Source organism: Equus przewalskii, chromosome 16, assembly GCF_037783145.1.
Source record: "Equus przewalskii isolate Varuska chromosome 16, EquPr2, whole genome shotgun sequence".
In the NCBI taxonomy this organism is placed as follows: domain Eukaryota; kingdom Metazoa; phylum Chordata; class Mammalia; order Perissodactyla; family Equidae; genus Equus; species Equus przewalskii.
In genome coordinates, this window is record NC_091846.1 from 71,349,832 (window position 1) to 71,364,838 (window position 15,007).

Here is a 15,007-nt window from a genome sequence, read left to right on the forward strand (position 1 = left end):
AAATTTTTAAATCTTTCATTCATTGTACTTTCATATTATGGTCTGCTTTATAAGTTTTCCTTTGTATTTTCCTTTTTCTCATTAGTTTTGCTTCTGGTTTACAGTATTTCCCAATTCATTTTTACTTGTTAATAGACCATGATTTTATTTGTCAGCTCTGGATATTTTTTATCTGTGTATAGTATTTTGATATCAGTCTTATTTTAATTATGTTATTTTTAAAAATTTAGGCCTTGTTCAAGATATTATTTAATCCAAAAGTAACTATTATACCCTGAATGACACAGGAATTTTGATTTTGTAGTTGTACATGATTTCATCCTATAATATAAACAATTTGGACATTGTTATCTAGATTTTCATTCTTTATGCACTATGTGGAAAAATCAACAAATAATTAAAATCCATTGACTCCAACAGAGCTGCAGGAACGATGGACCTCAAAAATCTGCAAGCTGCCTAGGTTACCCTGGGGCCATCTGAAAGCCCTAACATTAGAGCAGTAGGGAAGCCAGGGACAGGAATTAATTTACTATAGAAAATCACTCCTCACAACAAATTTATCTATATCTACATCTAAATATCATCAGCCTCATCACATTTTGTGGCCTTTATGGGAAATAAACTATGTTTCTAATATATAACTCAATACCATTCAAGTCCAGTCCAGGTAATACTTAAACTTCCTAAGACAAAATTAAGTGCTCTAACTCTGCTTAGATACAGCACAGATGCTAGTCCCACTATTTAGTCCTTATTTCATTCTCCCCTTAATGAGAGAGGTCTGGACATCAAGTTGTCCCACCATATTTAAGCTCCAAATGTTTACTCATCTTTGCAAAGCTAATGAGGCTTTGCCTCTAACAGGCCTTGAGTAAACATTTCTTGAAGGAACGTTATTTCATTCTAAAAACAACGTTCAGGGTCCCCATATTTGAAAATGTATCCTCATTCCTATCCCTTGAGATTTATTAAAAGATTAGGTGAACAGATGTATACATTCTATAAAACTGACTAAATTTACTACAGTAAAGCAAGTGTTCTTTTCCTTTTTTAAAGATGACACTGCTCTGAAAAATTAGAGTACTCTCAGTTGCACAGCAATGAGACAAAATTTTCTTTGTAAAATTCAAATGTTTAATTTTTTCAAAACTATATTAATGAAAATAAATTATATTTAGACCATCTTCAATATTTGTATATCATCTTTATACAAATCTAACAGTGCTTTCAAAAGACATTAACTTCACAATTAAAACGTTTTAAAAATGGCGGAACATTAAAGAACATTAAATTACTCTGAAATATATCTCATAATGCTGAGAGGTATGCTCTTGTCAAATTAACTGTATTTGTATTCAAAATAACATGGCTTTTAACTAAAGACGATTATTTCTTGTCCATTTCAGTGATTTCCTGGATCCAAAACAAAATCTGTGTATTTATTTCTTTGAAAACATCATTTGTTGACCGTCCTTTTACTGCCATGGAATGATTTGCCTTCTCAATCCAGTGGATTTTATTAGGAGCTTGCATTTTCTGTGCCACTTTTTCCAACAAGTTCTAAAGGGAAAAAAGAAGAGGATACTAGACTAATGCTGTATTGATGTTTAATAAAGATTCTCTCCCGCCCCACCAATACTGGTATCCATTCACCAAATATTCATTAAATACCTACTCTACAGACAACTTTTGAGGCAAGGGAATGTGCAAGGAAATGCCCACAGAAGTGGCAGTCCACGTCTCTCAGATACAGTACTACCACAGAACAGATCAAGTATTCACTACTGACGATAAAAAGTTAAGTAAATTGGAGCAAAAAAATCCTTCTAAAAATTTTTCCCCAAGGAAATTATACGCTCTGGGAAATACATTAATATTTAATAATATGTACAAGTTACTAACTTTTTCTTAAGAGTGAATTTTATAACAAATTGAAGAACCTGCTTGAATGCTGAAATGATAAACCAAACATAGTCTAGTAATCCCAAAATCACAAGATTCAGACGTTAATCCTTCATTTCCCAAATAAGAGTTAATCCATTTACCAACTCTCTTTCCAGGGAGATGAATTTTGTTAGTATGTTTATATTTTTAGGTTCTCCAAAGCAACAGGGTAACTAAGGCACAAAATTAGCATCCTTTTAAAGAGACTGACTTGTTGCAGGTAATTATCTTGTTCCCAAGACATTTCTGTCTTTCACTCTTTCTCTCTCAGTCCCACAAACATGAAGTTCTAATTCACCTTTTCACACATTTCATCTGCTGAGCCTGACACAAACAGGACAGGTTCTTTTATACGAAAGAGATCTTCATCTCTAAGTTTATGCTGCTGCTTTGGATGGTGCAGTGGATAAGAAATACAAATGAGACCTCGAACAAAATCATCAGCATCATCTGGCTCAATATGACACATTACAGAAGCAGCTGCTCTTGAGCCCATTGAACGACCTAAAACCAATTAAAATTAAGTTAAGTTTAAAATGTAAACATTCACATAAAGTAGTGGTGATAATGTGGCAAATTAGATTTCATTTACTGTTCATTCATCATATTTGTATATCAACAAATTACTTAACTCCAAAACATGGCAATTAACAAGCTGCAATACACATAATGCACATCTATAGCTTTAGGAAGAGCTAAAAACTAATCCTAAATCAAACTTTACAAAAAAGGACTTATTTTTCTAAAGAATACTTAAAAGAGGTGAGGACAATCCTTGTGAAGGAATCATTTGAGAGAGAGTGATTCAGGGATATAAATAAAAGGAGAGAACTTTAAATTACAATACATATATATGACATTTAAAATATGCTTTAAATATATAAAGTACATTGATGTTATCTAAGGAAGTGACTTACCAAAACAAAAAAATCCTAAATTAGCTTCCTGTCATCAATTAATTTTAATTCTCCATTACCTATTCCTATATTAATATGAGTATATTTAAAAACAAGTATTCACAAATATTGCAACTTACCTCCAAGGAAAACACCTGCAAGTTGGTATTCCCCTGAGGTCCTTAGGTAATTCTAGAAAAATCCACCAAAAAATTATCAATTCTTCCATAAAATATTCCACTGGAAAACCAACATTTATTTCCCATCATTACTGAAATGTATGAAAATCTTTGCAAAGACAACCAGAAAATCTTAAGGATTCTTCTTGAATGAGATAACCAGTTATTTGCTCTTCTGGTCATGCCTTCACTATCAAATCATATGTTGGGTAGTATAGGCAAATATGTGAGCAAAAAATCACTTTACCTCTCTAAAAAAATTCAAGTACTAAAATATTTTTAAAGAAAAAATTATTTTTAAAAAAGCCAGTAAAAGCTTCCAACTAATATAAAATTTGGTAATAATAATACTAAGATCTAATTTAAAGCTCTGAAAAACTTAAACTTGAAATAATTTGGATTAAAAGAAATTTCAGATTTTTTATCCAGGGATTTTAGTTTCTAAATAATATACACAGAAAATCATGCTGTATTTGTACACTCATAGTACAGTGGGCAAAATATCCAGAACTATATTCTAAAGTTATATAATTCCATTAAAAAAATTACATCATAAGTAGCTTCCTTGGCAGTATTGTGGAGGAACATTTATGATGTGAGCATTCATCTCCATGGAAACTAACTGATGCAGAAATCTGACCACTTTCATGTACTGTTGGGTCTCTAGAATACCCATTAAAAAGATTTTTAAATTAAACCAAGTGACTGCTAATAAAATTTCTTAAGAATTTTAAAAGACTCCTGTTGTAAGTAAATATAAAGAAATTTTCTTACCAAAACTGATTTATATGCCTTAATTCTATGTACAATATTAAGGCCTTTACAGGTAAATCTCAGGCAAAAAAACCCATGAGATGCAAGATGGGATGCCAGTGACATCAAATGAGGAAGATTCATATCTCCTGACGCTCCATGTGTAAGAATTATTCCATATGTTAAGCTCTTGTTAGGTACCAAACAAACAGCATCTAGTAATTTATTTCCAAAAGGTATTTTTAATTTAACCTGGAATTCAAGAGAATAAATGGATCAAAAATTACTTCCTTGCCTATTCAGACAACTGAGTAACTATACAGGTTTGTTCTGCGAGACCCATGATTCAAGTCATGGTCTCCAATAAAAAGCAGTGATATTAATAATAAGGTAATATTTAAGAAGTTCTTATTGTGTCAGGTACTCTTATAGGTCCTTTATATGTATTAACTCATTTAACCTTCCTAATAATTCTATGAGGCAAGTACTATTATCATCTCCATTTTATAGAAGAGAAAACTGAGGCATAGTAGGTTAAGTAATACGCCCAAGGTTACACACACACTAGTTAGGATTCACACTCAGGCAGTCTGCTCCAAAGTCTTTACTCTTAACCACTAATACCATACTGTCTTTCACACTACACACTGAAAATAAGAAAATTACTCTGGAGCCACAGAACTACCCCCCCCCCACCCAAAAAAAAAGGAACCCTGAAGATGCAAAACATATGAAAATATGTATTACCTCTGTATGACTCATTTTCACTGCTGAATAACAAACTTAAAGTGCATTACATCTGAGAAGCAAAGGACATCTCCCTGAAAAGAAGATTCTGTTGTGAAAGGTGGGTTGGCAGACATGGATATGACACAAGAACTATGAAGGAACACATTCAGTAGCTGAACACATTTAGAATGACTTCTCTAACTGGTGTCTTTACATGTGCTTTATTTAATTAATTATTTTCAAGGTTCCTACAGGCACTCAGAATTGGTTATAGGGCCAGGTGGGGAGCTGGCCGATGTTACATAAAATAAAGCCAATGTGAGACCTTGACATGGAAGGTTTAAGAAAATTCCTATCAAAGTAGGATGCTGTATCTTGGCGCATATATAATATTTTTTCCCCTAAGTATCTTTATTCTTAACAAACTATCTTCAACTTAATTTCACAGCATCTTTCTATTAACCCCTTTCCTTCATGACTTTTGTTCCCAAGTCTTCCTCCCACCCTGTAACAGAAGTATACACCCACACCCTTTGTCATGCAACTTTGCAGAGCCTCCCATCTGCGCCTGACTGGCTTTGGGCTTGGCTATGTGACTTGCTTTAATTACTGAAATATACATAGAAGTTTCAATGTGCCACTTCTCAGCTGAGGCTTGGCAAATTACCAGAAGCCCTGGTGAACTCTCACTCTCAAGCCATGAGAAAAGTATGCTCCAGGTATTTTTGTTTTTTCAGCCTAGATCCCAGAATGAAGACACATGGAGCAGATCTGAACTCAAAACTAAACTCTGGAGTCAAGCCTAGTCCAGCCAAGATTTAAACCACTGAAGAACCATGAAATGTTGACCTGAAGAACCAAGAGCATGAAATGTTGTAAGCTCGTAAGCATTCTTTCCTACTCTAAGAGACCTTTTATTGTTCAGGATATTACCAACATCAGGATCTCCATTATTCATCTAGTTTTTCCCCATTAACATTTATTCATTCATTCACTGGATAACAATATTCAAAATTCAAAAGGTATCAAAATATACAGTGAAAAGTCCCTCATTCCACTTTTGCCTTGCCACCCAGATCCCCCTCCAAAGGCAACCAATATTACCTGCTTCTTGCACATCTTTCCGATATTTTATTTACATATATATATACACACACACATCCTTTTTCTTTTTATAAACTGGTGAAACTGGTGATACATTTTTCTGAAACTTCTCTCCCGACTTATATATCTTTTTTTTCCTGAGGAAGATACGCCCTGAGCTAACATCTGTGCCATCCTCCTCTATTTTTTTGTATGTGGGACACCTCCACAGCGTGGCAGGTGAGTGGAGCATGTCAGTGCCAGGGATCCGAACCCATGAACCCGGGCCACGGGTAGAACTTTAACCACTAAACCATGGGGCCAGGGCCCTTAACATATATCTTGATTACTCTTTTCTTCAAACAATGGACTTCTTTCATTGTTTTTTATGGCTGCAGAGTATTCCAATGAGGGTGGCACATAATTTATTTCATCAACCATCTATTAATGAACACTGATTCCAATTTGCTAAAACAATATTGCAATGAGTGGCACTGTACTTACATTATTTTCACATATGTGTAGCTATCTCTCTAAGGTAAATTCCTGGAAGAGGAATTACTCTGTCAAAGAGTATATTGATTTGCAATTAATTTTTTAAGGGATACATTTCATTTTTGAATAGGTAATATATGTACATGGTAAAAATTTCAAAAGAACAAAAACGAAAATAGTTAAGCCTCCTCACATTCTTTTCCCCCAGCCACTGAGTTCCTTTCCCTTCCCAGATGCAATCACTGTGATCAACTGATTGCGTATCTTTCCATACATGGGTGCAAGTGTGTACAAGAATTCTCTTATTTGAGCCTGAAGGGTATTAGTCTGGCTGTAAAAATTCTGGGATTTCAGTGGGAGAAGGAGGATGAAGGACTTCAGCCTTCAGTGTCCGTGTTTTCATAAACACTCCCCCATAATTAACTGTGCCTGGGGTCCCCCGGTTCAAAGATCCTGTTTTATCTTCTCAAGAGAATAGCCTCCACTCCTCTGACCGGAGAAAGGCAGTCACCCGCCAGTGTGCACTGGGGAAGGAGAGCTAGATACATAATGACTTCTCAAACAGATTTCACCTAAGGCATCTCTATTTAAGCCCTCCACATCCACCCCCAGCACCCTTACCTTCATTGCTAGTTCCCTAGGTGTCCGGGGCTGCCAGTTTCTATGCATTTTGAAGATTCTTTGGTTTATAGAGAATCATTCCACAGTATTCCCTGCTGCTAGTTTACAATTACGCTAAGGTGTGCTAAGACATTTGCTTTCTAGAGCCTAATATTTTATTGCTATCCTTTCCCTTCCCATTCTCTCCATCCTTGTGGGCTGCTGTCTTAAAAAAATGCATTTCCTGTAATTTCAGTGAGATGTCAGAAGTAAAATTAGATACATGTATTCAACCCACTGTCTTAATCTAGAATGCTCCACTATTCCTCAACAACTGGTTTTTTGGTGTTTTCTCAGGAAAACTCTCCTCCCTTCCAGATTTCACGATGAACAGTGTCTGTTCTTCACAGCTGCTGCACACCTGGCCTACTTCGGGAACAAGAAACTGTTCCAGGATGGAACCCCACCGCGCCTGGTCTGGACGACCGACGTTATCATCTCGGGCTCCAGATTCAGACCGGGAAGGGGTAGAAGCCTGGCTCAGCCCCAACGTCTTCGACCGCAGACGGAGACCCCACCAGCAACCTGACGGAGCCGCCGCTGCGATGGTGCATCGAGCGTCTCAGTGCACTCGGCAGCGTCCCCGTCGTGGGCACTCGAGTGACTTTTAGGACTACGCTCAGAAGGCAGTCAGCGGTCACATTTACTCTGAGGGGTCAAAATGCCACGCCCGCAGTCACTCTCGGTGGGAGCAGCGCGCGGGCTGACCCGTTGCATCCCCAGCAGGCCGCTGGAGGTCGCGGGGCACCCCAAACGCTAGGCGTTCACGCCTTCAGGGGGGCGATGATCGGCCAGGGCAGCGACGAGCACCCGGCGCTCAGAGGAGGAACCCGGAGCGGGCCTCCCGGGGGTCTGGGACTCGAAGGCACCCGAGGAGCGTTCAACCCGCGCTCGGGCGCCGCGGCTGGCCGGGGGCGTCCCGAGGGCCCGCCGCCGAAGCCGGCTCGCGTCACCCGGCGGCACCCGTCCGGCTCTCCCTGCCCGCCCGCCCCCTCACTCCGGCCTCTGAGTCCCCAGCGGCCGGTGCCCGCGGGCACCGAACCTACGGCGAACGCCTCACCGAGCCGATCAACAGCCCCGAGGGCCACGGCCGCGAGCCCGAAGCACCTCAGGCGGGGCCGCCAGGCGCGCCGGCAGTCCCTCGGGAAGCCGTCCTCCGTGTGGCGGCGCCAACCACCACCGCCACCACACTTACCGGGAAAGGAAAGCGGCCAGGAGCACCTAACCGCCCTCACTCCCTTCAGGGAGCAAACTACCACACTCGAAGCGACCGCCTCGACCCAGCCGCCAGCGCGCTCCGCTACTGCGCACGCGCGCGCTAGCCCCGCCCCCGGGCGCACCGGCCGGCGCGCGGGGTCCGCTGGGCGCGGGAGTTTTCCCGCCGCTGCCCGCGGCGACCCGGCCGCTTCTGCTCCCCAACGCGCGGGGGGCTGAGGAGCTGGCGCCAGTTGCTGTTTCCTCCCCGATCCACTCGGCTCTGGACGCTTTCCCATCCCAGCCGCTCCACTGCAATAGTGCGCAGGTGAAAAACCTGGGGTCCACTCTGATTGTTCTCTTTATCTCACAACCGGCAATCAATGCGTCGATCCTCTTGGCTCTACTTGTAATATATGCCCAATCCAACCACTTCTCATACTTCTGCCAGACGGGTCCAAGCCCCGCTATTATCCTGGCCTGCGTTATTGAAGTCGTGGGCTAAATGGTCTATGTTCCCACGCTTGCTCCCACCTCTTCACCACGTTATCAACACATGGGCCACTTGGACCCTGTTGAAACGTACAGCCACTCAAAACCTTCCAAAGGCTTCCTATCTCCTCATAATCAAAGCCAAAGGCCGTACAGTGTCTGCCAAGGTTTTATATGAGTGGTCCGTCACCTCTTACCTCTCTATTTCCTACTATTCTCCTTCCCCTGGCTCCTTCAGCTCTAGGCACCTGGGCCTCTTTGCTATCCTCACACCCAAACCCACCAGACATGCCCCCACTACCAGGCTTTTGTCCTGGCAGTTGCCTCCTCTTGGAGAGATCCCAGTGGCTAGCCCTGCATCTCCTGGAATCTTCACTCACATGTCATTTTCTCAGCAAGGTCTTCCCTAATCACCTCACCCACACTTCCTATCCTTCTACTCTGGACGCTAAGGTACTATGAACGTGTCTGCTCCCTGGACTGTAAACTCCCCACGAAGGCAGGGGTTTTTATTATTGTTCTTTTCCCTGAATCTCCTGTGTATAGAATAATGCCTGCAAATCAATATTTTTTGAATAAATCAATCTTCCCTAAGCCCAGTGCAGTTGGTAACTGCCATCTTTTCTGTCATAGCGCATTTAAGGAAGTAAAATCCAGAAAACCAGTGTTATTTATCTCAAGCTTTTTCCTGAATTACAAAGTGCTAATTAACATTTCTTGTCTCCTAATTTTCTAGCTATGCTTTTTAGAACAGCTTTATTTACATGCCATAAAATCCACTCACTTTAAGAGCACAATTCAATGATTTTCAGTAAATTTACCACCGTTTGCAACCATCACCATCATCTAATTTAAGAACATTTGCATCACCCCAAAAAGAAACCTGTGCCCATTTGCAGTTACTCCCTGTTCTTACCCTTAACCTCAGGAAACCACTAACCTACTTTCTATCTCTATAGATTTGCCTTTTCTGGGCATTTCATAGAAATGAAGTCATGCAATATGCTGTCTTTTCTGTCTAGTTTCTTTCACTTAGAATAGTTTTCAAGATTCATCCATGTTGAAGCATGTGATACTACTTTGTTCCTTGTTGTAACTCATTTTTTTTATTGCTGAATAATATTAGATTTTATGGATAAACCACATTGAGAAATGTACCTCCATTTATGGATAAACCACATTGAGAAATGTACCTCCAGAAGCCAGAAAAGGTAAGTAAATGCATTCTCCCCTTAGGGCCTCCAGAAGAAACCAGCCCTATCAATATCTTATTATCCCAGTAGCACTGATTTCAGACTCTAACTTTGAGAACCATAAGAGCATAAATTCGTGGTGTTTTATTTTTATTTTTGTTTTTTTAAATGCATTTGATAATTTTTTTTTCAGGGAAGGATTCACCCTGAGCTAACATCTGTTGCTCATCTTCCTTTTTTTTCCCCCCCTCTCCAAAGCCCCAGTGCATGGTTGTCTATTCTAGTTGTACGTCCTTCTAGTTCTACATGAGCCACCACCACAGCATGGCTACTGACAGATGGGTGGTGGTGGTTCTGAGACCAGGATATGAACCCTGGCTGCTGAAGTGGTGAAGGCACCAAACTTTAACCACTAGGCTATGAGGGCTGGCTCTTGGGTTGGTTTAAACTACTAAATTTGTGGTAGCTTGTCACCTCAGCAGTAGGAAACCAGTACAAAACTTTGTGGAAACCAAAACTTGAATTTTACGTAAGTTTCCTATATCTTGAAATATTATTATTCTTTTGGTCTTTTCAACCATTTAAAAAATGTTAAAATCACTCCTAGCTTGCAGGCTGTACAAAAAAAGGTGGTAGGTCATGTTTGGCCTGTGGGCTATAGTTTCATGTATCCTAAATTAACTATTAGTACAATTAATCCATCCATGGATTAAAGTAATAATATATAGTGACCATAGAGTTTTTATAATGTTTCAGAGTTGGAATACTATTACTGTAATTCATTGTGGATTAATGCAACTAAAACAAAGCAAAATAAAACATGAATATTTACATAGATGTCTAAAAAGCATTTAATAAAATTTAATGCCCTTTCTTCTTAATAAGTTAGTATTTGAAAATTTAATTTTTTAAATTATTTTTTTTAGAAAATTTAATATTTTGATAGTGGTTGTTTATCATAAACTATAGCAAACATTTTGCTTAATAGTGAAAAATCAATAACATCTTTGATCACCCAATCTAAGGTAGCCACCACCATCCACCCCTCTTTCTCTATGTAATACTGTTTTTAATGATCAAATCCATAATTATCTTATTTTTTTACTTTTTTATTTTTATTCTTCTTCCAGAAGAGACAGTGACTATTCACTGCTATATTCCCAGAGCCTAGTACAATGTCTGGCACATATTGGGTACTCAATAAATACTTGTTGAACAAATTCCCATTCATGATGGTTTATTTTATGCGTCAACTTGGTTGGGCCAGGGTGCCCAGATATGTGGTCACACATTACTCTGGATGTTTCTGTAAGGGTATTGTTGGATGAGATTGACATTTAAATCAGTGGACTTTGAGTAAAGCAGATTGCCCTCCATAATGTGGGTGGGACTCATTTAATCAATTGAAGGCCTGAATAGAACAAAAGACTGACCTCCTCTGTGCAAGAGGGAATTCTGCCAGCAGACAGCCTTCACACTTGAACTGTAACAGGTTTTTCCTGGGTTTCCAGCGTGATGGCCTTCAGACTTGAACCACAGATTTTGGACTTGCCAGCCTCCTTAATAGTGTGAGCAACCCTTAAAATAAATCTCTCTCTCTATATGCACACACATATTGGTTCTGTTTTTCTGGAGAACCCTGACTAATACACCATTGAAGTCTGAAACAAAAATGCTTGTTATCACAATTATTCAACATTGTGGTAGAAGTCCCAGTCAATGCAATAAGGATAGAAAAGAAATAAGATTATAAATATAGTAAGAAGATACACTGTCATTTTCAAAGATGATTAGATTTGAGAAAATCAAGTGAGGTTTATCAAATCTGATAAAACAGTACAATAAGTAGTTGGGTACAGAACATAGAAAAAATTATAGTTTTCTTAAACTCATTAAATAACCAGCTAGAAAAAAATACTATTTTAAAAAGTAGCCTAAACAAAATAGGAACAAATGTGGAAAATACCTAAGAATAAACAAACTGTAAAACATTCAAGATCTTGTATGAAAAAACATAAAATTTTACTTAAGAACCCAAAAGAAGACCTGAATAAATGGAGATATGCACCACTTTCCTGGGAAAACACAAAATTATAAACTTTTTAGTTTCATCAACTGTTCAAATTAATGAAATTTCACTTGGAATTTTTTGTTTTACTTGCACATAGCCTATCTATTTTGGGTTTTTTCCTGGGAAAGATTTGTCCTGAGCTAACATCTGTTGCCAATCTTCCTCCTCTTTTTTTTCTCTTTTCCTCCCCAAAGCCCCAGTACATAGTTGTATATTCTAATTGTAAGGCCTTCTGTTCTTCTATGTGAGCTGCTGCCACAGCATGGCTACTGACAGATGAGTGGTGTGGTTCTGTGTCCAAGAACTGAACCCAGCCCGCTGAAGCAGAGTGCACCGAACTTTAACCACTAGGCCATCAGGGCTGCTTCTCACTTGGAATTTTTATAGTCCTTGATTTTAAAGTTCAAATTGAAGAATAGATGACAAAAAATTAAAAGAATAATTAAAAAAAGAATAGTAAGGAGGGATCTATACTAAGGTATCAAAAGATACTAAAAATTTACAGAATCTTACTTTAAGATAATTTGGGGAGCCAGCCCGGTGGCACCGTGGTTGAGTGTACACGTTCCACTTCAGTGGCCCAGGGTTCACCAGTTCGGATCTCAGGTGTGGACATGGCACTGCTTGGCAAGCCATGTTGTGGTAGATGTCTCACATATAAAGTAGAGGAAGATGGCACGGATGTTAGCTTAGGGCCAGTCTTCCTCAGCAAAAAAGAGGAGGATTGGCAGCAGATGTTAGCTCAGGACTAATCGTCCTCAAAAAAAAAAAGGATAATCTGGGAAATGTTTTTTATATCTCAAAGTGGGAAAATCTTTCTATGCAAGGTGCAAAACCAAGAAATCATAAAATAACAGTTGAAACATCTGATCTCATAAAAATTAAGAACTTCTATACTAAGATAGGCACTGTGAACAAAGACAAGGGACCAAAAAGACTGGGAGACAACATTTCCAACAAACTTAATGGGGTTGATGTCCATAATACATAGAGTTAACACAAATCAGTAAGAAAAAATTTTTTAAATTGAAAAGTTGATAAAATCCCTGAAAAGTCAAAGATAATAAATAAAAAAAGATATTCAGGGGCCAGCCCCATGACCGAGTGGTTAAGTTCGTGCGCTCCGCTTTGGGGGCCCAGGGTTTCGCTGGTTTGGATCCTGGGTGTGGACATGGCACTGCTCATCAGACCACGTTGAGGCGGCATCCCACATGCCACAATTAGAAGTACCTGCAACTAAGATATACAACTATGTACCAGGGGGGATTTGGGGAGATAAAGCAGAAGAGGGAAAAAAAAAAAAAAATAGATTAGCCACAGTTGTTAGCTCAGGTGCCAATCTTAAAAAAAAAGAAATTCAGTTTCATGATCAGGGAAATTAAAAAAATAAGTTTTCTACTCAAATTGACAAAAATGAAAAAGATGACTAATGATGTGGATCAAGGCTGCGCCAGGGAGGGAAGCCCAAGTTGTCCTGGCCTACATACCAATCTATATGACCCGATTCATATCTCAAGTTATATGACCACACAATAACCAGACCCCACCTGCACTGATACCATTTTAATGACTTTTTGCATCATCTCTCCTTTGTCTAGTAAAAATAAGTCATGTGCCCATGCCTTATAAATTTAGCCCTAACCCTCAACACATTGCAGCCCCTCACTGCCCGTGGGTCCTGTCCCCATGCCTGCAGCTCTTACTGCCCAGGGGTCCTGTCCACATGCTATTCTCTGAATAAAGGAGCACTACTACCAGAGCTTGAGAGTCCAAGAAACCTTTCTTTCGACTCTTTGGCTTGTCCAGCCCACATCAACTAATATCCAGTCTTGCTGAGTACATGGGCAAATGGGATTTAACACCCTAGTAATGGGATCATAGTTTGTATAGTCGCTTCCTGTTTTGCTTTATCTATAAAAATTTAAGTTACCCATAGCCTTTGCATCAGTAATTTCGCTTTGAGAAATCTACCCCATAGTATTACCAGCTTGCAGCCTTCTTTCTGGGAGAGCTGAAAACTAGAAACAATCCTTCCTACATAGTAGAAAGAATGGAGAAGATGAACTATTACCATCTGAGTCCCTGATGGATCTATCCTCCAAGTTTATGGATCCAAGAAAATGGATAGGAAGTCTACTTTTTAACAGTGGTTCTCCTGAGAAGAAGATAGGGATTGGAAGGAGTTGATTTTCTTGTTATTATGAGCATATGTAACTTTTATAATCTTATTAAAAATAAAGCACTACTTTAAAAATTTTTTTTGGAAATAATTATATATTCGCGGGAAGTTACAGAAGTATGCACAGGGAGGTCCTTTATACCTTGCATTTGGTTTCCCCCAGTGGTAACATCTTGCTTACCTATAGTATCAAAACCAGGAGCTTGACGTTATACAATTCGTAGGGCTTATTCAGATTTCATCAATTATATATGCACTCATTTGTGTGTTTGTGTATGTGTGTGTGTGTAGTTCTACGTAGCTTTATCACATGTGTATATTCATGTAACCAGCTCTGTAATGAAGATATAGGACTGATCCATCACAAGTACCCCTCACACCGCACAGTTATAGCCACAGCCTCTCTCCACATGCAAAATATCCTTCTTAAGAAAGATGTAATGAAAGGGATCTGTGATGTACCATTGAGTGGAAAATTAAGTTGCAGGAAAATTTTTTGGAAAGGGAAAAGTTTATATACATTTATATGAGCACGCATAGCTTTCAATTTAATTTCTTATACCCTAATTCAACTATTCAAGCTGAAAGTCTGGTTCTCTAAACCAGACTTTGAAAGATGCTGACAGTGGAGACTTGCCAAGTTTATCGTCTATCAACAGGTCACATATTCCAAGTTCAACAACCAAAGTCAGTCCTCCTGTATTCTTTATTGGAAGCCCAACTCTCATCATTTGAACTTAGACAAAAGATTTATAAGACAAGCAGGGATGTAGTATGAATGTCATCCTGTCAACACCTACTATTCACTTGTTTTTACAACCAGAGGTGGTGTTCATTAGAGGAATTCCTTCTATGGCTAATGTGTCATTTAAAGTCCAGGGAACACACGGGCCATTTGTGGCAGTGCCACTGTGATGGATTGAAATGGCAACACTGTCGGGGTAAAGAAGAAAAGATTTGTATAATGAGAAACACATGTTCCAGAAACTTCTAGAGTTGGTATTTTTTGGTAATAAGTCATAAGGCTTAATTTATTAGAGCCTCAAAGTGAAGGAAATAATAATTCTTCAGCCATTACAGCTGTAGTATACTATTATACTGCTGGTATAAAGCAGAGACAGCATCTTTGCTGATTA

At 39.1% G+C, this 15,007-nt stretch overlaps 2 protein-coding genes across 3 annotated transcripts in view; one reads left to right on the forward strand and one right to left on the reverse strand.

Moving 5' to 3' along the window:
* TEX30 (testis expressed 30) lies at positions 1-8,113 on the reverse strand. 2 transcript variants are annotated; one of them, XM_070579259.1, is made up of 6 exons: positions 7,938-8,113; positions 4,523-4,596; positions 3,797-4,027; positions 2,984-3,035; positions 2,246-2,451; positions 1-1,563 (listed from the first exon to the last, which is right to left on the reverse strand). In XM_070579259.1, exons 2-6 carry the CDS (start codon positions 4,535-4,537, stop codon positions 1,390-1,392), a joined length of 678 nt encoding a protein of 225 aa, XP_070435360.1. In that variant the 5' UTR covers positions 4,538-4,596; positions 7,938-8,113; the 3' UTR covers positions 1-1,389. The 2 variants fall into 2 exon arrangements, with proteins under 2 accessions (XP_070435360.1, XP_070435361.1); XM_070579260.1 differs by lacking the exon at positions 7,938-8,113 and adding an exon at positions 6,704-7,786 and having other exon boundaries at positions 1,370-1,563.
* Positions 5,204-15,007, forward strand: part of LOC103560017 (collagen alpha-1(I) chain-like) — a 23,341-nt gene continuing 13,537 nt past the window's right edge. Inside the window, exons 1-4 of the mRNA XM_070578540.1 lie at positions 5,204-5,223; positions 7,061-7,157; positions 7,214-8,264; positions 9,555-9,639. Coding sequence (XP_070434641.1) covers positions 5,204-5,223; positions 7,061-7,157; positions 7,214-8,176 — 1,080 coding nt within the window. The 3' untranslated portion in view covers positions 8,177-8,264; positions 9,555-9,639. The remainder of the gene's footprint in view (positions 5,224-7,060; positions 7,158-7,213; positions 8,265-9,554; positions 9,640-15,007) is intronic.